The sequence below is a fragment of the Ruditapes philippinarum genome, unplaced genomic scaffold, assembly GCF_026571515.1.
Source record: "Ruditapes philippinarum isolate M1 unplaced genomic scaffold, ASM2657151v2 ctg1898_1_1_1_1, whole genome shotgun sequence".
Taxonomy (NCBI): Eukaryota; Metazoa; Mollusca; class Bivalvia; order Venerida; family Veneridae; genus Ruditapes; species Ruditapes philippinarum.
The window spans coordinates 108,503-134,052 of NW_026861418.1; the positions used below are offsets into that span (position 1 = coordinate 108,503).

The 25,550-nt window shown below is 33.3% G+C and overlaps 1 protein-coding gene across 1 annotated transcript; it reads left to right on the forward strand.

The window, feature by feature from the left end:
- The first annotated feature begins 225 nt into the window (after positions 1-225).
- Positions 226-25,550, forward strand: LOC132715553 (uncharacterized). Its single transcript, XM_060698564.1, has 8 exons — positions 226-316; positions 10,029-10,162; positions 10,832-10,956; positions 14,094-15,110; positions 17,783-17,892; positions 19,429-19,623; positions 22,010-22,172; positions 23,589-25,550. The coding sequence occupies exons 1-8, from the start codon at positions 293-295 to the stop codon at positions 23,684-23,686; spliced, it is 1,866 nt and encodes a 621-aa protein (XP_060554547.1). The 5' UTR covers positions 226-292; the 3' UTR covers positions 23,687-25,550.

The following is a 25,550-nucleotide window of genomic DNA, read 5'->3' on the forward strand; positions in this document are numbered from 1 at the left end:
AAATTACGTTTACATTGAGAATTTGTCCCAATGAAGCTCCATTTAATTTGTGTAAATGCAGAATTTTTTAAACATTAAAGGTACTTTACCGAATTATTTAAGTACAGTCTTGCTCCCATTGAAAGGTTTTACGGTATGTTAAGTTAAAGGAAGAAACGCGATCAAATGTATTATATACCTTTAATACATTGAAGGTATTTAACCTCGCCTGTCTCTAAATACTGTCACATTGTATATGCATTTCTTGTAGGAAGCGCTTCAAAAATTCAAGGGTGGATAGTGTAAGGGAACAATGGAGTTTGAAACGGATCAGCCGGTAATTACTAATTATAATATGTTTTATTTTGATGATTGATTTTATAACCAAGTTTTAGACAGTTTTAATAAAATCGATATAATACAAACAACATTATGAATAAAAAGGAATGTTATTATTAATCCAATCGGTCTTATAAATTATATAATATGATTATCTTATTTTCAAAGTCGATGAAGAAATCAAAGTCGATGAAGGATCAGAAATGAGTAAATCATGAGTGATAGTTCTTTTGTTTACGTAATATAAGTAAGATCATTCATAATGGTAAACAATCTACTTTAGTGGTTGACTATTCAAACGTGTCTGGATTTAACTATTTAGACAGTTTCAGTTTCGGATTTTCAACATTCATACCTAAAAATAAACTGAGTGTCCGCGCAATTATCAATTTATCATTGTATAAAATGTGTAAAATGGTTTCACCAATAAATTTCTCAAATGAAAATTGGTATATCTAGGCAAGTTATATACACTATTCTTATTATATTCCCTATTTATTCTCCCAAAGCATCCCAGGGCTGGGAATCAAAACTGCGTCGTATCTTACAAAATGTAAACAGACACCGTCATCTTGGAACGTAAAACGTAACTATGTTTTTTTTGGTTATAACTATTTTTGTTGGAAATGACTGAAAAACAGATATATGTATTAACACGCTTCACTATTTTCCGCTTCGTTCGGTATATGTTGCTTGCACAACTAATTTTGTAAAACAAAAGTTATAGCGAACTTGCAACTCGAAGCGGAAAAAATGTTTTGTGAAAATGTGTGGATACGACGCAGATCACATTGCCTTATTAATCGTTTTTTTCTTCAAATCAATTGTGTACTCGTTTCAGAGTTCATCATAAACTTGAAAATATGATTTTGCATCATTAACTTAAATTTCATAAAAAGATATGTTTATTTTCCAAGACAATAATGATTTTTACGAAATAATATGACGCAGTTGTATTTTTATTTTTTGGCTGCATATTGGTTCAGCTATTAAATTTTGTGCTAGTTATGCTAATAACGTCCAACAACATTTCTCGTTTACAAATTAAGTCAAAAGCAGAGGTCACTCATTGGTTCCATAAAAATGGAAAATGTAATAAAATTTCTATTAAGGCTTCATTTTTCGGTCGCATTGTTATTTCCTGTCATAAACATCTACAAATTCCGAAAAGCTGTATCAAATGCACTATACATTGAAACACGTGATCGCACACCCATATGACAACGTGTTCTAGAGTCGCCTAACATGCTTATAAACTTGTTCCCGAGATTCGAAATTGGGTGGTTACTTTTTTCATTTACAGAATTTTGATACAAAATTTAATATTCCAGGGTAATCTCTCCTAGACCCTGTATCAATCAGGAATGACCTTTGTTTTTTTGAAAAAAAAATAATAAAGAATTACAAATTTTGTAAAAGTCTCTTGCTATCTGAAGAGAAGTATGCACAAATTGCATGCCTACCTTTATTATTTGAAACTGAACATTACATTTTTGAAATTATATCATAAATGGTTAAGCTCCAATATATTTTTACAAGTAGGGTATGCGTTCCGTTCAGTCATTTTATGTTCAGCGCCGCGGAACTTTACCGCCAATTTTGTCGTATTGCATTTCTTTATCGCCGATGAGAACAGGTATACGTTTTTGCACTAAAGTATCATTCTTCTCCATTAATAAACTTTAAATTTTCAAAGTCGAGTTACAAATGATAAAACTACACATTTTTTTGTAAAGAAGGTGTCCGTTTTGCAAAGGTACTTTTCGCTTTGCATCGATTAATTTGATACAGATGTATGCACGACAGGACGTTTCAAAAGTATTGAAGAAGTTTTCAGAAAATTTAGGGGGTGGTCTCCTGTAGGTTAATCCCGGTCTCTCCCGGTCTATTTTGACCGGAATTTACTAGAGACCAGCGAATAGTATCACACGTTTATTGTTTAGTCTCTCCCGCTTTTGAAGTAGATATTTTATTTGAAATCGTAACAAAAAATAAGTTTTTTTTCCAAAATTGAATGTTTTCACTTAGTTTGGTTACAATAATGAATTAACAGAGATCATCTCTCAAATTTATTTGTTTTTTATAGATCTAATTATTATTATACAAAAACTTTCAATTCCAAAAATAACAAAAGCACTTTTCATTTTATTTACATCTGATAAACCAAAAATTACATACAATAAATGCATAAAAAGGTACATTTTTATGGTATTAATATGACAAAATCAACTTTGAAACATTTAATTTAATTTATAAGCGTTTAGTAAAGAGATTCTAAGTTACAAATTGAATTGGATTTAATGAATCTTTCAACTGATTTTTGAAGTAAAAAGAAATGGTCTAAGAAAATTGAATATAATATATGGAAATATTGATCATAATTTACTGACTTTGTTTACAGTAATTATTAGAATCATAATCGTCGGTCAATATGACAATTGAATTTTTAAAATTTATATACATGTAATATAAAAAAAATATTGTAATAACTCAGTATTAAAATAGCACATTAAACACAAAAAAAAAGAAAACATTCTTCATAAAAGATGAAGAAAAAGACAAATTAAAACCGATATTACAATTACTGTATGATAAAACAATTATGCTCAAAATGATCAACATGGTAATTTAATCAGTGGCATATCTTAACTAAGTTTGAACAGAATGATATCTTAAGATATTTACTGTGTAATGATGGGGACTTCGCCAATAACGATTACATAATAAAATAAAATTAAAATAAACAAGTGTGGTGTTGATCATGCGTTACCCAAATAGATTATAAATGATTGTATATGCCCTATGCCATTGATTATCACGAGATTATATTGATGAGCATAAAAAAGTAACATAAAATCAAAATGTTATTATTTAAAAAAAGATGACTGTTGCATATTTTTTGGCAAAATCGGCATGAAATATGGTCAATCATTCATAAATTTACCACAATTTCATTGACAATTACACAACAACACAGAACTTATAAACATCAAAATTATGCACAAAAAGCAATTATAAATAAGGAAATACATAAAATATATGCATATAATATAACATAATACATCATTTTCAAAATGTAACAAAATCACAATGTGACGTGATAATGATAATGTATTTTTCATATAAGGAAATATTTATGCAATACAACAACAACAATACAACAAAAAAACCCAAACAAACAGGAGCATCAAAATCATACACATTTCAAATTCTACATATTTTTTGTTTCTTTTATAACATTTTATTCTCACATAAAATAATGTCATTCTCCGTAGTTAATACATTAATACACTTTTACATTTATATCTTTGATTAAATCATATAATAACAAAAAATACATAATTAAAAAAAAACAATTAATTTGAAACGAAATACATTATATACGAAACAAATATCTTATATCAACACATATTACTCGACACCGGCACTGACCAGGCCACTAAATATGATACTATTCACTGGTCTCTCGACAATTCCGATCAAAATATACCTGGAGAGACCGGAAGCGACCGGACCGGAGAAAAGTACACACCAAATTTAGGTCAGATTATCGCATCGAATTTGACATGGCATCTAAACATACCTTCAAACTTAAGTGTGATTTTTATTTGAAAATGAATTGCCTGAAAAATTCAACAAATTTTATTCAGAATATGACTTCAAAGAGGAATACCTGTTTACATAGAAAATTTCTCTGCTATATTCGCACCGAAATAGCAAAGTAAAAATAATCTTAGGGATTAAGGAAATATTTCATTTCAATAAGAAAGTTAAATTTTATTGTCTTTATAATTAATTCAAATATTTATAATCTTAAAACTTCACACCAGAAGTTAATATAAAAAAAAACAACTAAAACTGCTTATTTGTATAGCTGACGTTAACAAATTGTTGAAAAAAAAATCAGACAGGTGTTCGACCGAAGCCGAGCTGTTTATGTTTACTGAATTCAAATCACTTGAACTGAACTGCTATGAATTCGAAAACCACCAGGGCCTTTTGATTTTTTCGTGTGGAAACCTATCAAGCTACACGTAGTTTCGAAATGTCGATGGTTCTCTGCAAGTGCAACATTTTGCTTGAAATAATGCACAAATTAAGGCGCACCTGAGGTCTTTGCCCCCAGTAAAGCTAATGTGTAGAGTTAAAGTTTGAAAACAAACCTAAAAAACAGTCATTACCAACAACCTGCAGAACCACAGATTACTTAGAGCGTAGCTAGCCAAATTAAATTCAGGTTCATAGACTTCTATATTTTTGCAAAAGAAATATGGATAATATTGAACATACAGGAAAATATAAGAAATTATTTCAAAAAATTATGATAAATTAAGTAACATGTTCATCTTTAATTGTAAAGTAGCTACCGCAATGTAAACTTTCAAATTAAATGTTATATTGGACATGACACAATGTATTCTAAATAATCAAAAGCAACAGAATATCGCTATACACCGCAAATTATCTGTTTTTTTTTTATCTAGCGCAAGTGATTATTCCATGAAATAGACATATATTGCCAAAATTACCCCTGTTGAAAAGAATGCCAAAATACAACTGTGTCATATCATATTTTATTTTCAACTGCGTCGTATCATTTCGTAAAAATCATTATGTTCTTAAAAATTAAACATCTCTTTTTAATGAAATTTTAGTAAATGATGCAAAATAATATTTCGAAGTTAATGGAAAACTCTGAAGTGAGTATAAAATATATTTGAAGAAAAAAACGATAGATAAAGCAATATGAACTGCGTCGTATCCACACATTTTCACAAAATTTCTGCTCCGCTTCGAGTTGCAAGTTCGCTATAACTTTTGTTTTACAAATAGTTGTGCAAGCAACATATACCGAACGAAGCGGAACATAGTATAGCGTGTTAATACATATATCTGGTTTTCAGTCATTACCAACAAAAATAGTTATAAACAAAAACATACGTTTTTCGTTCCAAGATGGCGGCGTTTGTTAACATTTTGTAGGATACGACGCAGTTTTGATTCCCAGCCCTATATTCCATATTTATTCTCCCATAGCATCCGTAAGTGAGTAAGATTTTATGCTAACAAGTGAGATACATGTTATTGGTAACATTCATGTGATTAAATCCAAAGCAATCACAGTAGTTCTGCCGAACTGTTTCTGTTTAATAATAGTCAAAAATGGTATGGACAAAGCATGTATAGAAAGCCTTTAGTGCCAAAGATTTATTGCATATTGATACAAACGCGTAACCGTCTGACCCAGACCATGTTTGGTATGATTGTTTTAGATAGCATTTGTTCTTACTTCAGTGTTATCTTAATCATTAACGAAGTGATTTTTTATGCTACAAATCAGTAATAAATTGTACAAATGAAATGATTATTAAATGTTATATTACAAATGTACGGAAGCCCATAAGTGACATTTTGTCTAGGACTTTTGTCTTATGACTAATGACTTATGTATTATAACTTCTGTCTTATGTATAATGACTTGACAAAAAGCGGCGAAAAGAGAAGTTTCATCAAGTGTACTCATCGTGGCTGACATTGGAGGTGTATCTGATAGTGAAACAGAAGTGTACTTTGTTTATTTTATATGTACGAAGACACCGTGTAGTAATTACCAATATTTGCTAATATCAAATTTGAACATAGTACATCTTTTAAGTGATTTCGCACATAAACCTTAAAAAATATTTGTAAAAGTTAATGTTTCATTGATATATACATAATTTTACTATTTATATGTTCCGCTATTTCAATTTCATAATTGAAAGATTGTAACAATTTTCTACAATATATAACCTATCTTTGAATTTGTAAATTAAAATGACATTTTGTCAGTGATATCTTACGAGAAATAACAAGATATTTGCCAAACATTTTATGCATTATAAATGCATGAATGCAGTTTTTTAAAACTTTTTTTTAAATAGCATAATAATTGAACTATTCAATAAGTGTATCAGCATTTTACTGTAGTGGCATAACAATTTCGCGTAAACATCAGTACCGTCTTTTAAAGTCCGTGCCAGGTTAATCAGTGGGCGGAGCAATCTCTTCTCTGGCGTAATGTCAATAAGCGAGGACTTTTCGCATGGCAGGACCGCGGGGCGAAAACACGAATGAAACAAATCAGCCACCATAGTATGGCAAGTGCCACATTTTGTGGCGTAGCGAAATATTACGGTTTAAATAGTTGGTTAAATAAACACTATCGAGGACAGTTTATACAAAAGATATGCTATACTTAAATTCGATATTAGAAATATTGATAAATCCTACTCAGTCTTTTTGAAAGTATGAATAAGTCATGTTTTGACTTCACACAAAGTAGATATGTTTTTTTAATTCTACGCCTTATAGGTGGTCAGATTATGAAAACATGGACATGTGATTAAAGAACTGGCAGTTTTTCGTAAGAAAGAACCAACTTTACTTGACCTGTCACAGGGAGCGCAGCTTCCAATACACAATTTATTCATTCTTTTTTCAAATTAGACATTTTCAGTAAGAATTTTATAGATTTCAATAAATTTCTGTTATAAAAATATTTTACTCAAGGATGAGCATAGTATATCTTTAACCATTCTCAATGTATGTTTAGGTAGGGCAAATACTAAGCAACTGGTGCTCTTATGTCTCTTTTTGGGGGCCTGTCTAACTGTCTAAGAATCTTTCACCGACTGCCGGTTTCAGACCGGAATATCTAGCTCGAGGGTGACTGTTTACGGCGGTAATGAGGCTCTGCCGAGTTTCCGCTAAACAGTTACCCGAGAGCTAGATATTCCCGTCTGTACCAATAGCCGATGTTTGATTCTTTTTCTTGCATATTTCATGTCAATTATGTTCGGAAAAGAAATTATGAAAACTGATATTCTCTTACGCACTTTTTGTATATGTTAGTGTTCATCCGTACTGTTCTACATAAATTAGAAACTTCGACGGGAACGATAGCGACTTAGTGTCCAACTTTATTTGAATGCAGTATTTCTTCAAAATATTGAGTGTTAATTTTCATAGAAGAACAAAAGTCGATACTATATCAAATTCTGTTCATAGTCGCCTTCTATTTTTCATAGTGCTTCATAGAATCGCGTTTGTAAAAATAGTCATTTACATAATTTGCACATGCGCTTTCGTGTGCCGCTTTTGAATATTAATTAAGTAAAAATGACATCAAAAGGTCAACCTACATTGATTTTGCATTCATTGAAAAAAAAGGATATACCGTACATGCAGTTCAGATTTAAATGCACGTCTTGGCGAAAAAAGATCCTGCATGTGTAAATACAAAATGTCAATTGATATTTTTATTACCAATGTAGAAAAAGTTCTTAATTAATTCGTAGCTAGAAGGAAAGTCATGTGTGTATATACTATTTTTCGGTAGACAGAAAGTGAAATTAGACATTATGTTTTTGGAAACTATATTACGTGACCTCGTGTTAACACATGACATTTAGTGTATATATGTATAAATCATATAAAATATTAGCTAGAATCTACTGAGTATCAGTTGTCCAACTCATCAAAGTGTATAAATCATATCAGGTAACAATTATCCAACTCATCAAAAATGTTTTCCCTAAATAAATGTTTCAATACCGAGCTATGAGCCATATGCCGCCAACTGAAACACAAGGGGTACATGGGTCTTCGCGCGCAAAGTGACGTAACTCATGCATATTTATAAGGTCAAATTTAAACCCACCATTCAGGTAATTGTTTAATAAAGCGGACTGGTAGTGACGTAATAAAGTGAATATTAATGAGGCCAAATAAAGTTTGACACTAAATATGTTCTACAGAAATTAGAAACATTCTCCGGTCGCTATCGCTCCCGTCGAAGTTTCTTATTTCTGTAGAACAGCACGGATGAACACTAACATATACATAAAAGAAAAAGGTCGATACGTAATAGTTATAGTACATAAAACGAATTAGATACGAGGATATAACACTGGCTGGGGTGACATCAAGGGGTGTTTCTGCTAAAAAATGGCCGTTAGGCCGAGACCATTTTTTTCCAGAAACATCCCGAGATGTCGCCCCAGCCAGTGTTATACCACCGTAACTAACTCGTTTCATATACTACATGTACTATAACTGTTTTATCGCAATGACATGTTTTCTTTTTTTGCAATAGAAACAAATAAATAAATAAATCGTTAGCTACATTACAGTTATTTATGATAAGGCAGTTTTTTTTCAAGTTATGTTAAAGGCGGATTGTAAACTGTCAAGATTAAAGGGCTTTTTTTCAGTGGAAATAATTCGTTCAGTAGATGTACCGTTTGATTTAATGAGAGTAAGTTTCATTTCATTAATGATCTTTGTTTATATTTTCAAGGTATTTATATATTTATTTTATTTTATTGATTCCATTCTTTTATTTTTTTGGCTACTGGGAATGGGCGTTACCACTGCCCCATTGGAGCCTCTATGAAAAAAAATGCATTGATATATACAAGGTGCGAAAAACAAGGTGCCGATATATAACAGTCGAGTTTTTTTCCTACATGAATCAATTAAAAAACTGTACTGTTATATATCAATACAGTTTTCAAATGCTCATTGAAGTGTACTGAGTATAATGGGTTAGTAAGAACAAAGGAAAAGTTCCAAACCATGCGATAATATATTGAAATCCGTTCAAAGTCGCCTTCTATTTTTCATAGTGTTTCATAAAACCGCGTAGTGACGCAATTAAGGGCCAAATAAAGCTTGACACTAAATATGTTAGTGTTTATCCGTAGCTGTTTTACAGAAATTAGAAACATTCTCCTGTCGCTAACGCTCCCGTCTAAGTTTCTAATTTCTGTAGAACAGCACGGATGAACACTAACATATACGTAGCGTATGAACTTACAACTTCATTCATAACGGTAAAATGACGTCACCCTAAGAACGCAATTCATTCATAAAAGGCGCGCGGCAATGACGTTATTTAAAGCACGCAACTTGTCTTACATAGGGGTGTTAGACAGAGTTTTCTAGCACCGGTGTAAACGGTAGATAATCCTGTCTGAGATGCAAGAATTACATGTATATAACGTTTAATGTAACGCCTTTTTACGGTATTTAGAACTGTTTAGTATTTTGGAGAGAAGATGCATGTCAGACAGTCTTAAGAGCCGCGGTGCTTTATTCGAGTCCCGGTAAAGCTGCATATTTTTATTCACCCGTTGACATCAACCAAGTATATGTTATGCGTTGTATAAGATCAACAATGAAGACCATTCAGCCATATTCATGTATGATGTTAACCATGTATGAATAGTCTTGTCCTGAGAAATGATATATATTTTAAGCAATAATGGTATGAAACTCTGTTTTGAATATGTATGGCAAATCTAAAAGTACACACTTATTTTGTTAAACTTAGAATTGCATCGCATCCTTTGAGGATACAAACAGGAAGGTATAATAATCTACAAAGAAACGAAAGATATTGGTTTATGTTGTAATACAAGAGCTTATTGGAACCCCTTCTCACGTACTGACACAGGAAGTCATTGGAAGATATCCAGAACATATTTTTTTTTATGAACTCAACATTAACAATCGCTTTAAAATCATTTAGAAATGACGCTTCGGTTTTTTTCATTTCTATTGGCATTGCCAATTCAAATACACTTGCCAAGATTATATACTTTAATACATTGGTTTATATAAGTTTTACTTAAAAAAACAACATCTCTATCGAATCTTTGTTACAGGAAAGAAAGCCTAGAAAAACGATTTTCAAGGTTGAAATTTTGAGACGCAGGCCAGTTTTATTTGTTTACACCTTGTTTGTGCTAGTTCAGCTGGGTCTTCTATGCTATGTTACATACAAGGTGGAGTCATTAAGGTAAGTAAACCAAGAGAATGCCAGATCCAATTGATGTCCAATAAAATCCACGAGTTCACATGGTTGGTTATCGATATATTCGCGGTGCATATAGCACGTGACATTGTTAATCTGCTTGGAACAAATAACAATATTATATTTTCTTCCATAACTTTTTAAGCATTTCGGATAAAGGGTAAAAGCCTGTCACTCTGGTGAGTAACACATATATACTTAAACAGAAAAACCAACATTACGGAAAGTGAAACCGAAAACAATAATGGTTGTTTTTCTATGTTCTTCTTTGTATTGGTTCCTCACTAGAATGAGCTGGCTCTACACCTTATACCATAACAATACTGAAATATCAAAAAAGGAGAGTGGCGGCCTAGTGGTTAAGTGGTGTTTGCTTCTCAATCCAGGGGTCATGGGTTCGAAACCTACTCGTGTATTCCTCATATAAATTAGTATAATCAATCAGGAATCTGTTCCGCAACAGAGCTAAGATAAATATGTTGAAACTAATATAGAATTCAACCAAGCTTTGATCAACCCCTTAGTGATACAGTCAATCGCAATTACGTTTCTAAGACTCGGGAATGTTTACCATTTGCTTTTATCTACTAAGCATGCATGTTTTACAAAAACGATTGGCTGTTTTCTGAAAAAAAAATTTATTTATTTTTGAAGTTCTCCTAGTTCGCAAAATGATTCTGCAAATGACGTTCCAATCGCTGCTTATCTTACCGATCCAGATGAAGGGGAAACCGAAATGGACAATATGTCAGATGTGCAAAAGTTTTTCCTCAAACAAGGTAAGACCTACTTTAATGTTAAAATTTACTTGTAATGCTATGCACTCTATATTATTTGCATCCGATATTTACATCACAAATCATCCTCATTTTAGATTTTGATATCGGTGTTCTATTACAAAATTTGTCACAGAATAAACTACAGTAAATAAAACATCAAATAGCCGCTCTTCGTAGTTTATATATAACCCCGTTTAACAATATAACCGATATATCTAGCTCGAGGGTATGTAACACCGCACTTTTGGGTCAAACGCACTTCAGGATCCGACCCCAAAGTGCGTCAACTTCACAGCGCACTTTGGGTTCAAACGCATTTTGGGGTCAAAATCCAGAAATGAACCCCAAAGTGCGTTAAGATGCTACATATTAACGAAGTTCTAAAAGTGTTAACTGGGTTCTGCTTAAATACTGAGTACTGACTTATTTTCAATCTGCAATCATGAAATATTTAAGGTGAAGTTCAAGATTACCGTATATACATAACTGAGCAATCATTGAATTTTGATGTATCAGTAAAAATGTATTTGCTGCTTATTAAATGTAAGTATGGTGGCTGATTTGTGCCATTCGTGTTTTCGCCCCGCGACCCCGCCAAGCGAAAAAAACGAAAATTGACAAGTTAAAATGGCGGGGCGCGCAGCGAACACACGCTAATTAGCGAGGGCGTTGGGCAAAGTTAAATAAATAAATCTTCGCCCAGTGGGATTTAAGGGGTTGTGGGACGAAACCACGCTAATAAGCAGGTTCGCGGGCGAATTTTAATAAAAAAGGGACCAAGTTTTATTTATTAAACTTCGTCCAGCGCCCTCGCTAATTAGCGTGTTTTCGCTCCGCGCTCCCGCCATTTTAACTTGTTAATTCTCGACTTTTCGCTTGGCTGGGTCGAGGGGCGAAAACACGAATGGCACAAATCAGCCACCATATGTAAGTGATTTTATTAGTTTTTCCACTTTTAATATAAAAAAAAATTGACTATGAAAACAAACTTATTTAAATGTGTCCTGAAATAACAGATGTTTCACAGAGCATTCTGTTCTGTCAGCCATTTACGTGAACAGTTTAATTTTGGAGTCATATTAACTCCAAATTAAATTTAATTGTGAAACCGATAAATGATAAATAAAATGTATACATAAATTTACTTTAAAAACATGTAAAGCAATTTCTTTTTAAATGACTTATAGCAAGTAGGTTAGGAGAAACATTCATTATTGTAGCGCGAGGAATACAGATGTAAATTCATTCAAACCTATTTCAATATTTTCGATTTTCCGAAAATTTGTTTCCGAAATATTTGGAGCACATGAACGACCGGAATGATCATAATCACTCGATCAGTAAATGCCTTAAGGTAACTGGTAAACTTCTGCTTTTAAATCTATATGTCTTTTACGTGTGTCATGGTATTAGCCAGGTATATCATGTTATCATGAGATTAGTACATGTTAAGTGTTCTTAAATATACATGTACATTGATCTATCAAGAATGACATATTTCAATTTGTGGTCATTTTGAGCTGCATACGCTAGTTGAAAACGTACATACAGCTTACGAAGATCTATATTTGTTAGTTATTTTAAACATATTTATTTTAGCTCGATTATAAAACAAGCTTTTGCAACTTATATAGTGTTATATATTTTTATATAACTTATATATTAGTGTTGTTATATTTTCTGGTCCTTCGGGATCATTGATGCCAACACTATAATGTGTTGAGAATTGAGTACCACTCAAGCCGGTGCTAGGGGGCGTGAGGGATGTTACACTTATTCATTATCCCTCTTGTACAGACTCAATCAAATCGAGTCTGCAATTCTTATGTTATTTTGTTGTGATAAATGCTTCCGAGGGATCACTTTGTTTCCAGAATTTTATATAAATCACTTTTGAGTCCACTTCCTGTAACTAACCAATACTAATGTCATATGAGAAAACATTATTGTGACTTTAGTAGGGCTCGAGCGTTGCGAGGCAGACACCTTATAATAAACCACTATGCCAGCGCTCCTCTTGTTAGTTATTCGTTAATTGACGACGACTACAGCTTACGTAAGCTGTAAACGTTGGAAATGTGCATCCAATTTCGAAAATGTATTTGTGTCGTCGTAGTCGTTATTGTCGAAGCTGTAGGTATAGTCATGGTTGTAATAATAATCGTCACTCAGTGTAAGTCGTTGTCATCGTTGTACGTGTAGTTTTTTCCGAACTTGTCGCAGTTTTAGTTGAAGTTACCGTAGTCGAAGTGGACGACGTCGAAAATTTCGTCTTGAAAGCAATTATGGTAGTAATCTTGGTCGTAGATGATGTCGAATCAGTATTCGTATAAGTACTATTCATAGTTGTAAAACAAATGTATAGCAGTCATATTCGATGTCGATGAAGCAGTGTGATCGTTCTCGTAGTCGCCGGTGCAGTGATCGTCGTATTCACTAATTTGTAGTTATAGATGTCGTAGTAATGGTTATCGTCGCCGAAGCTGAAAGTGTTGGCATCATAACAGCACTTGACATTGTAGTACTTTATGGTCGTTTATCGAAGTAGTCATTGTCTTAGTCATAAGATCATCGTGGTCGTAGCTTTAAAAGTCGTCACCGTACTCGATATATTTTATTCGTTGTACCTGTAGTCGCCCTGTAAGATGTAGCTGTATTGGTTATACTATATGTCTTGAATACTTCGTCGTAGTAGTAAACGACTTGTCGTCGTTAAAGTAGTGATCGAAGTCTTGCCTGTAGCAATCGACAAATCTTGGTCGTGGTCTTAGATCAAGGCAGTGTTTAAATCGGTGGTATTTGATGCATTTATTTATTGTTTATCGAAATAGCCCGATAGATTATTTTGATCCGTTGTTTCGTTGAATTGTTCGGCGTAAATTATGTTGGGGTGGGGAAAAGGCGTTTCATTCCTTGTGTTTATTTATACTGTATAGGGGGTATATTTTGGATATTATCATTAATATTGATAGAATTTCAAGTTCCTGGGTACTTACTGAATTTACCAACATTATATGCTCCTTTATCAGCTAAAGATGGTATAAACATCGAATAACACGCGTCAGTAAATTTTGTGATTTAGCGTTTATGATCCATAAAATATTTTACATATATATGTACTAACAATCGTTTTTCAGGAATAATGATTGGTCATAAGATAAGAGATTGCACTGGTATAGAGGCAAAAGTGTCGTTCCCTAACATTGATTATGCCTTCTTTGGATATGATATTTATCGGGGCTTTCCTCTGGCAGATTCACGTGACCCAGGGTTTACTCATCCTATTTTCAAATCTGACTTTTCTAATATGCAGCAAACGGCAGACTGTAGATTTGCTTTACCTAATGGATACATCGCAGTTGCTAGTGTCTCATGTGTTACCTCGTTTTCCTCAACGGTGCTGGAAACTAAGAACGAATTACAAGATGTTTTATCGGCAATGGCAGAAGTTAGTGTAGGTTTTAAGGCTTTTGCGTTTTCTTCAAGTATTGGATATAGAAAAATGACCTCTACATTGGAGAGGAAGAAGTCCGTTTACATAATATCTTCGGCTACTTGTGACTATTACTTTGTTAAGCTGCGCAAACAAATGCCACCATCATTTGATGATGATTTCCTTATTTGGCTGAGCAAACTAGATGCATCTGACTCTAATACAACATACATTGAGTTTATGGATAGGTTCGGTACACATTTTTTATCAGAGGTCACGTTTGGTTCCAGGTTTTCAAATGAGTATGAAATGTCTTTAAGCGACTACCATTCTATTAAAGAGACTCAATATAGTGCTAGTGCTCGTGCATCTTTTACTGGTAAGTTAAGTATTGGTGCTGGGTATAGTTTAGAAACAAGTCAGCGACAAGCGGCAGAAGAGTTCTCGGAGAGAGTAAAAACCCACACCAAAACTGTTGGAGCAGCCCCGCCTTCAAATGGAGACGCACTAACTTGGGCCTCTGAGGTGAAAAATAACCCTGTTCCTTCTAAATTTATCTTAAAAAATATTGAGGATCTGTTTGTACCAGAATATGTTGCTTCACTTGGAATTGATTATGAAACAATTCGGTTTAACATCATTAAGTATAAGGAGGATTACAGACGACACAGAGCAGAAAACAATCCAGAGCTTTCAGTTCCTGATCCATATGATAAAGCAGGTAAATTGCTTATAAAATGAGTATCTTATTTTATTGTCCCCCGCCTTTTCGAAGAAAAAAGGGGGATATAGTAATAGGCTCCGTCTGTCCGTCCGTCACAGTTTCGTGTCCGGTCCATAACTTTGTCATTTATGAAAAAATCTGAAATAACTTGGCACAAATGTTTGTTATAATAAGACGATGTGTAATGCGCAACAACCAGACCCCTAACTCCAAGGTCAAGGTTGCACTTGCTCATTCAAGGTCAACATTGTCTATTTGATGGTATATGTCGTTTCTGGTCCATAACTTCTTATCTTTGAAGGGATTTTGTAAATACTTGCCACAAATGTTCACAATAATCAGACAATGTGTCATGCGCAACAACCGGTCACCTACCCCCAAGGCCAAGGTCACACTTTGAGGTCAAAGATTAACATAGTCAATTACAGGGTATATTTTGTGTCCGGTCTATAACTTTTTAATTTATCAAAGGGATCTGAAATAACTTGGCACAAATGTTTGTTATAATAAGACCATGTGCCATGCGCAACAACAAGACCCCTATCTTCAGGGTCAAGGTCGCACTTGCTCATTCAAGGTCAACATTGTCTATTTGATGGTATATGTCGTGTCCAGTCCATAACTTTCTTATCTTTGAAGGGATTTTGTAAATACTTGCTACAATTGTTCACAATAATGAGACGATGTGTCATGCGTAACAACCGGTCACCTACCTCCACGGTCAAGGTCGTACTTGAAGGTAAAATATTAACATAGTCTATTACATGGTATATTTTGTGTCCGGTCCATAATTTTTTATAGATCAAAGGATTTTGCAAATACTTTCCACAAATAGTCACTATAATAAGACAATGTGTCATGCTCAACACCTGCATCCCTACCTCCAAGTTCAAGGTCACACTTAGAGGTCAAAAGTTAACAGAGTCTGTTTTAGGGTATATTTGTACTTCTTCAGGATTTTGTAATAACTAGGCACAGATAGTCACAATAATAAGACAATATGTCAGGTACAACACCTGCACCCCTATCTCCAAGGTCAAGGTTACACTTAGAGGTCAAAGGTTAACAGCGTCTGTTATATGGTTTATTTTGTGCCCCGTCTTTTACTTCTTCATAGAGTCAAGGGATTTTGAAAATACTTGGCACAAATAGTCACAATGATAAGATGATATGTCATGCGTAACACATGTGTTCCTCCCTCCAAGGTCAAGGTCACACGTAGAGGTCAAAGATTTACATAGTCTGTTATAGGGTATATTTTGTGTCCAGTCCATAACCGGGGATTTTAAAAATACTTGGCACAAATAATCACAATAATAAGATGATATGTCAGGCGCAAACATGGGTCCCTACCTCCAAAGTCACACTTAGAGGTCAAACATTGACATAGTCTGTTATAGGGTATATTTTGTGTCCGATCTATAACTTCAACATAATTCAAGGGATTTTGAAAATACTTTGCACAAATAGTAATATTAATAAGATGATATGTCATGCACAACACCTGTACCTCTACCTCAAGGTCAATGTCACACTTAGAGGTCAAAGGTTAACATGATAGAATTTTAAATTCCCTGTTTCATTTTACTAGTATTTCTTTAATAAATTTATTGTTGCATTTGCAGATCTAGCATTGATCAAAATTTTGGACTGAAAGTCCTGAAATCCATACCTCAAGCTTTTGAAATAGCACAATTTTATGCTTCATTTAAAACTTCCTTGAGGCGGGGGACGTTGGCAACTCTGTTACAAATTCTTGTCACAATTATTTTGATGTGCTCATTTTAAAAAGTTTTTTTCGGCAAACAGTAGGCTTAATGACTGATCTTAACCTTGCGTTCAGTTATAAAACTTCTCACCAGAAGTTTATGCATTCCTTGTTTGACATAACTGTGCTTATTTTATTCCTAGGGGCATCCGTAGCCGAGTGGTTAAGGTCGTTGACTTCAAATCATTTGCCCCTTACTGTTGTGGGTGCGAACCCCGACAGGGACTTTGAATTCTTTCATGTGAGGAAGCTATCCAGCTAGCTTTCGGAACGTCGGCGATTCTTCTCAGATGGCCGTTCGTGCCTGAAATAATGCACGGAAGGGCACTTTAAGTCGTATGACCTATGCTATGTCTTTGTGACGTAAAACCCAAACAAACCAAATCAGTTTGGTGAATCTAAGCGATTCCACATTTACCAGGACTGGCAGATCGTTTTTCTAGCAGTTACCAATTTTACTTCACGTGTCGTTAATATTTGAGCCGTGCCACGACAAAACCAACATAATGGGTTTGCGACCAGCATAGATCCAGGCCAGCCTGCGCATCCGCGCAGTCTGATCAGGATCCATGCTGTTCGCTATCAGTTTCTATACTTGTTATAGGGTTTGTAAGCGAACAACATGGATCCTGATCAAATTGCGCGGATGCGCAGGCTGGTTTGGATCCATGCTGGTCGCAAACCCATTATGTTGGTTTTGTCGGGGCGCAGCTCATTCCATGAACTGATTTATTACATCCATCGTACATATTGCCTAAGTGAAGTCTAGACAGTTTGTAAAACCTACGTTTTACTATGAGAACACATACTGTAACATGCGAAGTACCATGTACTTAAGATTGTTAGGCTTTGAACAATTTTTTAAAAATGTAATTACTTTCTTCTAACAAATCATTGACAGTGATATGGAACGTGACAAAGACACTGAGAGTACATGGCGGGTATCAAGGTAAATGGGGAGAGGATGAATTCTGCCCAGACAGACAATATGCCATAGGTTATAATCTAAAAGTAAGTCGCAGAAATAAAAGCGTAAATGAGCAAGGTATATTATGAGTGATTGTGTAACTAGATAAACAACTTATAATAATAACAACAACTTTATTAAAGGGACTTAGCTTAAGTTTTTGCCATGACTGGACTAAAATTAATTTTCGAGATTAATATTCAATTTGATGATAGTCTAGACACTAATAACTTATATGCAAAATTTCAGATCATTCGCTTACTCCGTTTTTCCAAAATAGTTATTTTAATCGTGAACAATGACCCAAAATTAAAAAGCGTTCCTCTCAAATCGTGCTTAGAATAGCAAAAAACACACGATTTTCAATTTATTTCTTAGCGTATTTCTTAATTATCTTTTGCATATTTTATTGCTGTAAGTGTCCCAGCTAATCTATATAAGAAACTAGAATTTTATGTTTTACCTCAGCGGAGTTCCTTTTAGCGATGAAACATTCTAGAAACGATCTAGTTGTTAATAAACGGTTATGCCACATTTCCGGACGACATTGTAGATAGTGTCCAAGGACAAGAGACAGGCATTTATGCATAGTTAGTTACATAAAAAGGAGACTCCTTTTCTTCTTGTGACATTTACTTCTGTTTCCTTTCTCCGCCATTTATGATATGAATAATGAAGTCTTTACATTAACTTGTAATAATTCAAATGATTGACAAAATGATTACCTATTGCAATGCATTAAATTAAATTAACAGGTTGTTAGGTAGAATATTGTCGAGACCCTACATTAGACTTTTAAACTGTTTTACATACAAATGAATGTAATGAAGTTCGAGCTAAATTGAAATCTTAAAAACTTTCCCCAGAGACACCTTACCTCAGATGCTGATATTTAGTATATAGAACCACCGTGTGGTCTTCCTTAACTGTGATGCTCACAGAAACATATAGAATCGATTGAAAAATAGATAAAAATAACAAAACAAATATGCTACTGCAAAATGAAAAATCACAGAATAGCTGTTAATATCGAAACAGAATGAATGGTCTCTGAATTCTTCTTATTCTGTATGTTAACAGGTTTTAATACTTTGTGTGTCCTCCCATGGCTTTAACAAGGTGTAAACACCTGTCTCATGGCTATGACGTAGTTTCTCATTAAAGCTTGAGGAATTGAAGAACTCCTGCACCCCAAGTAACCAGATCTAAACATCACACGTGTCGGATTGAACAGGCTGTGAGAGAACGATCAAACCCCCTTGCAATTTTTTGGAACTCGAGCAAGCCCTTAGGAAGACAAAATGTAGAACAGGTTAATATAGTCAGATTTAGTGGGATTCAGAGACTGTTAATTTTGATACGATTTTAAGTCATTCTGCGATTTTTCATTTTACAGTACCCTTTTTGTTTTGTTATTATTTTTTTTTTCGTATCGATACCAATAAAAACGATTTGACGCTCCCGTGCAACAGTCCGAATTTTTTGAAAACTTTTGTTACTTTGTTTTGACCACGTGAAATTACGAGTACACAATATGTGATACAAGTGTAGTCATGCTATTTATTGTTCATTTTTTGCAGATCGAACCATATCAAGGCAGTGCAGATGACACCGGACTTAATGCTATAAGATTGATCTGTGCCGACAGGTTAGGAAACCTCACCGGAAGGACAATTACGTCGTGGGAGAGCCAATGGGGCTCCTACAGAACAGATAAATTGTGTCCTAAATCTGGACAAACTGCCACTTTCCTAACTCGATTTCGTCTTCAAATGGTATAAGAGCTAAAAAACTCATTTCTATAAAAATAACTTTGTACATATAGCATTATTTAGCATATTCATTTCATTTCAAGACACTGTATCTCAAAACACAGCGAAGCAGAATACTAAAGGATTGTTATTCAAATCGAAGCTTATGTGATTTACTACTTGATATATTTGAAATATTTCTACAATTGGGAAAATGATGCTTTATTTGTATAGTTTGATGCTAAATTAAACACTATTTCAACAAAGTTAGCACAAAATGAAGTTTAAGCCTTATAGCTTATTTATCACCGGGGTGGAACCTCGTATGCATCTCAAAATTGAGAATCGGTAAAAAAGTATATCTAAATTTCCGCTGATCCAGATGTGCGCTATAACACCAAATATGAAGGAGAAATAAGGTCAATCTTAACTTTTTAAAAGATTATTTAAAATTCAAAGCCTTTTTTTTTAAGTAAATCGAAATGTCTGACTTTTCTCTTTATTTACCCATTTTGTTCCGGATTTTTATGCAGTTTTCGTCGAGATATTCTTTACGTAATAGGTTCTTGTGTGCCCAAAATATTTTCACAAAATAATACCACCAAACAATGCTTAACATCCAAACAACTCCTTATTGAAACTGTTGTATGATATAAAAGTAAACAATATAATAATGGATAACTTCCATAAAGCAATCAATGTTTTATTATTTTGTGTATCATTCTCTAACAAATTAGAGACAAACGGAATGCAAAAAAAATAACAACAAAAAAAACGCCCAAAACGACGAAATTGAAACTATTGCAGTCTTGATTTGAATGAACATGTTCATGAATGGTATCGTAATGTGCAAGATAACGTTCACGTCCCCTAGCACCGGCTTAAGAAGAATTCAACATCTAAACACGAAAATGGGAGAATTTTTTGAATTTACAAACATCCGCAGGTGTGTTCATACGGCGGTTATCATATAACCTTCAATATGACACCTTCTACCATTCCACGACAAGTGGCGTATGGCCCCCAAGTAAAAGAAAGCGTTGCCCGTATCAAACCAAACCATTAAATAATAGTATGTCTTTAAGGTGCTTTTCGGTACTTGATTAATTGATTATTAACCTTTATGATTATGTTACAATGACAGATGCTGCCAAAATTATAAATACATTTAAGTTTATGATTATTTGTTTACCATAGTCATACAAATAATGATTTGTTTTTGCGTTGTTTATTCGACCGGAGGGAGAGTAGAATATTTCTTTTGAGGACAGTTTTTATGAAGATATTTACTTATAATTCACTGCATGACAATCAATATGAAAATACTTGCTCCTGTGAGTGATAATCTATAAGATACTTTTGTGGATCTTAAAGTAATTTAAATAATCTTTGGCAACATTATATGATATGTAGCTTTACAAAGATGTGGTCAATTTTACTTGTCAGCTGTTTAATACATTAGATTTTGGCTTGTCCATGTTACTTTATTTTAGAGAAATTATTTATCATACGAGTAGTATTCTTTCTATGTCAGATATTTTATATACTCGGTATTTTAGTATTTAGATTGCTAGCTTCAGATAGTTAGCCTATTTACGTAGTGATATTAAATTACCAAAAACACTGACTAATGCACTTTCAGCCAAAGCTGTATACGAAACCTTAAATGTTTCTTAAGATTGGGTATTCAATTATTATATTCAAGTGATCAGTAGTATTGTACATGATTTTCTATATCACCTATTGATCTCTTCAGCACATATGAAGCTTAACTGGAAAATATTGACCATAAACAGCAATTCCTTTATTTTGAGCCAAATCTCAATAAATGTTTCAAGATGACTTTGTTTAAATGCTTAACATTGTTCGGTGGTAAGATTTTGTGAAAACTCTGTATTTTGAGTCCATTGGCGAAATTTTCTACATACGTATTGCATGTTTTGGGCATACAAGAACACACAACGGAAAGAATATCTCGACAAAGACTGCCTTAGAATTCAATACAAAATAGGTAGATATACAAGTCAGAAGGATAGAATCAGATTTTTATTTTCTTAAAAAAATTGAGTTGGATATAATAGTTTAAAAACTGTGATTGACTTATTATCTCCGTCACATTTGTTGTTATAGCGCATATCTGGATCAGCGTAAATTCACATATATTTTTTACCGATGCTCAATTTTGATATCCATATATGGCTCAAAACCCTGTGTTTATGTTAAAGACAGGATACTGTAAGAAATTTCAATTGCCGCATTTCGCAGATTATGTGCAGATAGTGTTTTAAGTTAATTGAATTATTTCGTCACATTTTATACTCTGAACACATAGACCTTAAAATTAAATATTCTTATATCTATATCTCTATACTAGTATATATATCATTTTGATCTCTTTTACTACTTACAGCATGATATCAATCATATTGGCGCATCGTTTGCCACCTTTATTTGTCAAGATTTAATGAAAACCACCAAGGAGATACAGCTAAAGATATTTCCTGGTTATGGGGAGCCTTGGGGTAAATATTGGGAGGAGAGTGAAAGTTGCCCGCATGGATCGGCTATATGTGGTTTGTACAGTTGGATCTTTTTGTCAATGTATTAATGAAACCGTAATGTATTTAAAAAAAAAACACAGGCGGTCATTCGAAAGTATGTTAAGTAAAGTTATATATAAAACTATTAAGTACGAATGGTTCGTAAATTTTCAAAGAGTTCTTTTGTTTTATAAAGACCAACCACTGTTACGTTTTAATTACATGTAAGCATTATGTGAAGCCTTACTGGAGTTACATTGGATTTTCAATCGTCAAAATGTGACAAAATGACACAGTATCTCGAGGCAAAAAGATAGTAATAGTATTGCATTTCTCCTAACAAAACTTACGAGTATGAGACAGATCGTGAAGTATGAAATCTGTCGCTTAAAACTATACAGCGTGAGAAAGTCTGTCATGACAAATAACAGCAAATAAGTTGTTAGAAACGTATTGATTTCTAAATACTTCAGATTTGTGAACGTTGTTAATGGCGTCAATATGTTACGCTACTTTACGCGACGTAAGATGTTTACGTCGACGTCATCATTTTTTGTTTTGTTTTGTTATTGAGAATCTCGTCATTTTAAATCTGGAACTTGATGTATTGAGACAAGTCAAAATCGGTATGTTTAATTTAACAAAAAAATGCAATTGTTTTAAAAGATAATTTACAGTAAGATTTAAATTTAAAGGTACAAAATTCTAATTAGATTTATTGTGTAATTCATATATAATTTATTTATGATGTGAATGTTTTTATGTTTATTATTTATTGCGAAGTACAAATTGTAAATAAATATTTCAGAGAATCGCTTATCAACGCTTATCAACGCTTATCAACACTTATTGACGTTTATCAAGGAAATAAAAGTTAAAGGCGCATACTCGTTTAGATTTATATTTGAAGTATAACCCAAGTTCCCGAACATAAGTTATATGAGCCACGCCATGACAAATCCAACATAATGGGTTTGCGACCGGCATGGATCCAGACCAGCCTGCGCATCCGCGCAGTCTGATAAGGATCTATGCTGTTTGCTATCATTTTCTCTACTTGTTATACGGTTTGTAAGCGAAAAGCATGGATCCTGATCAGACTGCGCTGGATCCATTCTGGTTTCAAACCCATTATGTTGGCTTTGTCATGTCGCGGCTCATATAAGGACAGTAAAAGACTGAGAGTCTAAATCAGAACAGTGTGAGACTAGATGGTATGACTGTCTGTCACAATAATACGAAATTGATTCTCAGCAAAAATTATAAAATTATAAGGTCCATCAATACAAAAATCAGTTTAATCCATAAAATGATCAGTAAATTAAAGACATACTGTCAGTGATGGGCTTTATTGTATTGTATTGTATTGAATTGTATTGCATTGTATTGTATTGTATATCTTTTACAACCTTATACACGTAAACATTATTTTTAAATGCATTAATTTAGGTATGAAAACGAAAATAGAAGAGCCACAAGGTAAAGATGATGACACTGCATTGAATAATGTTAAATTCTACTGCTGTGCTCTCGCCAGTACAAAATAAGGAGGATGTTTCACAAGAACATAAGTTCATATACGACAAATACAATAAACAGCTTTTGTGATTGATATGATTAAAAAAGAACTTTTTTATGATGATTACAACAGAATCGTTGCTAGAAGATACGTGTAAATACAATTTTAAACTTATCTAGACATTTCAAAATGTTGAAACTGGCGTTATTTAATTGTAATTAGTATATTCTTTTTTTACTTCTATTTTATGTTATTCAATTTACTTTGTTAATCTGTCATTTAACATTTAGAACACATACCTTTCTTTGTTGATACACTGTAAATCATATGCTATCTTTCCAGGAACATTCTTTTTATAAACATTCTTTTATATGCCCGAAAGAATTTCGGACATATTATGTTATATCCCCTGGCGTCCGTCCGTCTGTCTGTCCGTCCGTTAGCAATTTGGTTTCCGGAGCATAACTTGAGTTCCATTTGGCCCACAATATTGAAACTTCATAGAATGATTGTCCATATTGACAAGAAGACCCCTACTGATTTTTGGGTCAAAAGGTCAAAGTCACTATTACCTTAAAACTAAAAACAGTTTCCTCTCAATAACATAAGAATTAATCAACCTACAGTTGTACATTTTTTTAGGATGAACAGCCATGTCCAATACATGACCCCTATTGTTTTTAGGGTCATAAGGTCAAAGGTCAGGGTCACAACGATCTTTACACAAGGTCAAAGGTCAAGGTCACTATTACCTTAAAACTGAAAACGGTTTGTATTTTGTTTCTATATGTATTGTATTTATAGGATATATTTACCTTGTTATCTTTTTAGACCGTTTTATTCAGAATTAAATAATCATCGAAAGAACGCCCACAATTGGTCTCTGTACTTCCTGAGCACTAGAAATATTTCACCCCGTGACAGATGTATTATTAATACATTGTATATCTTTAAATGTATAATTGTTGAAATAACACGATAATTATATACAAACTAAAAAGAAATTAAAAAAAAATGAAATGAAAAAATGTTAAGGCTTTAAATTTGTTACTTTCGTATCATATACTAAAATATGAAGCATTTGATATGTTAGAATGTATATTTTAAAAGTAACCTTTGTTTTATTTGTTCCAATGGTTTGTGTCATATGGCTTTAATAGTTTCTTGTTTATCGAAGTGTCTAAAAGACGTTGCAAATTGACGTAAATGTACATGTATTACAATGTCAGTGTATGGTATGGTAGAAACTTTTATTCATGTTTAATAGCATACATATATCTCGAACTGTATGGATACTCTCCCGAGATTGCAAGTAATAATTATACATAAATTAGTGTAACTGTTATGTATTTGAATGTAGAATCTCCAAAATAAATTGTAAATGTTAAAAGACAAGCAATTCAAGAATTGCAGCCACGTCATCTTGCTATATAATAAGTAATTTACACATACATGTACATGTTTATCACATTAGCCGCGGCGCAAAAGTGTAATAAAGCCATTTAATAAAAACGATATTACACTAGTGTAATAACACTTTGACGTGACGTCATTTGCGCTATATAGAAACATAGCGTTAAAGCGCGCTAATGTTAGCGTTACACTATAGGCGCGTCATTGAAAAATAACTCATTTTAACAGTTTACTGTTCTTATTTTATATATGTGATAAATAGAATATTGTTTTCGTGTAGATTCAATACTAAATTTATTGAACTCGTTGAATAAAACAATATTATGCTCGCCAGAGGCTCGCATAATATGATTTTATTCAACTCGTTCAATAAATTTAGTATTTAACTACACTCATTCAATATCCTCTATATATATCATGAAGCTTTTGAGAGATAATTGACATAGATTCTATTCTAAAGAATAATAAATATGAAGAAA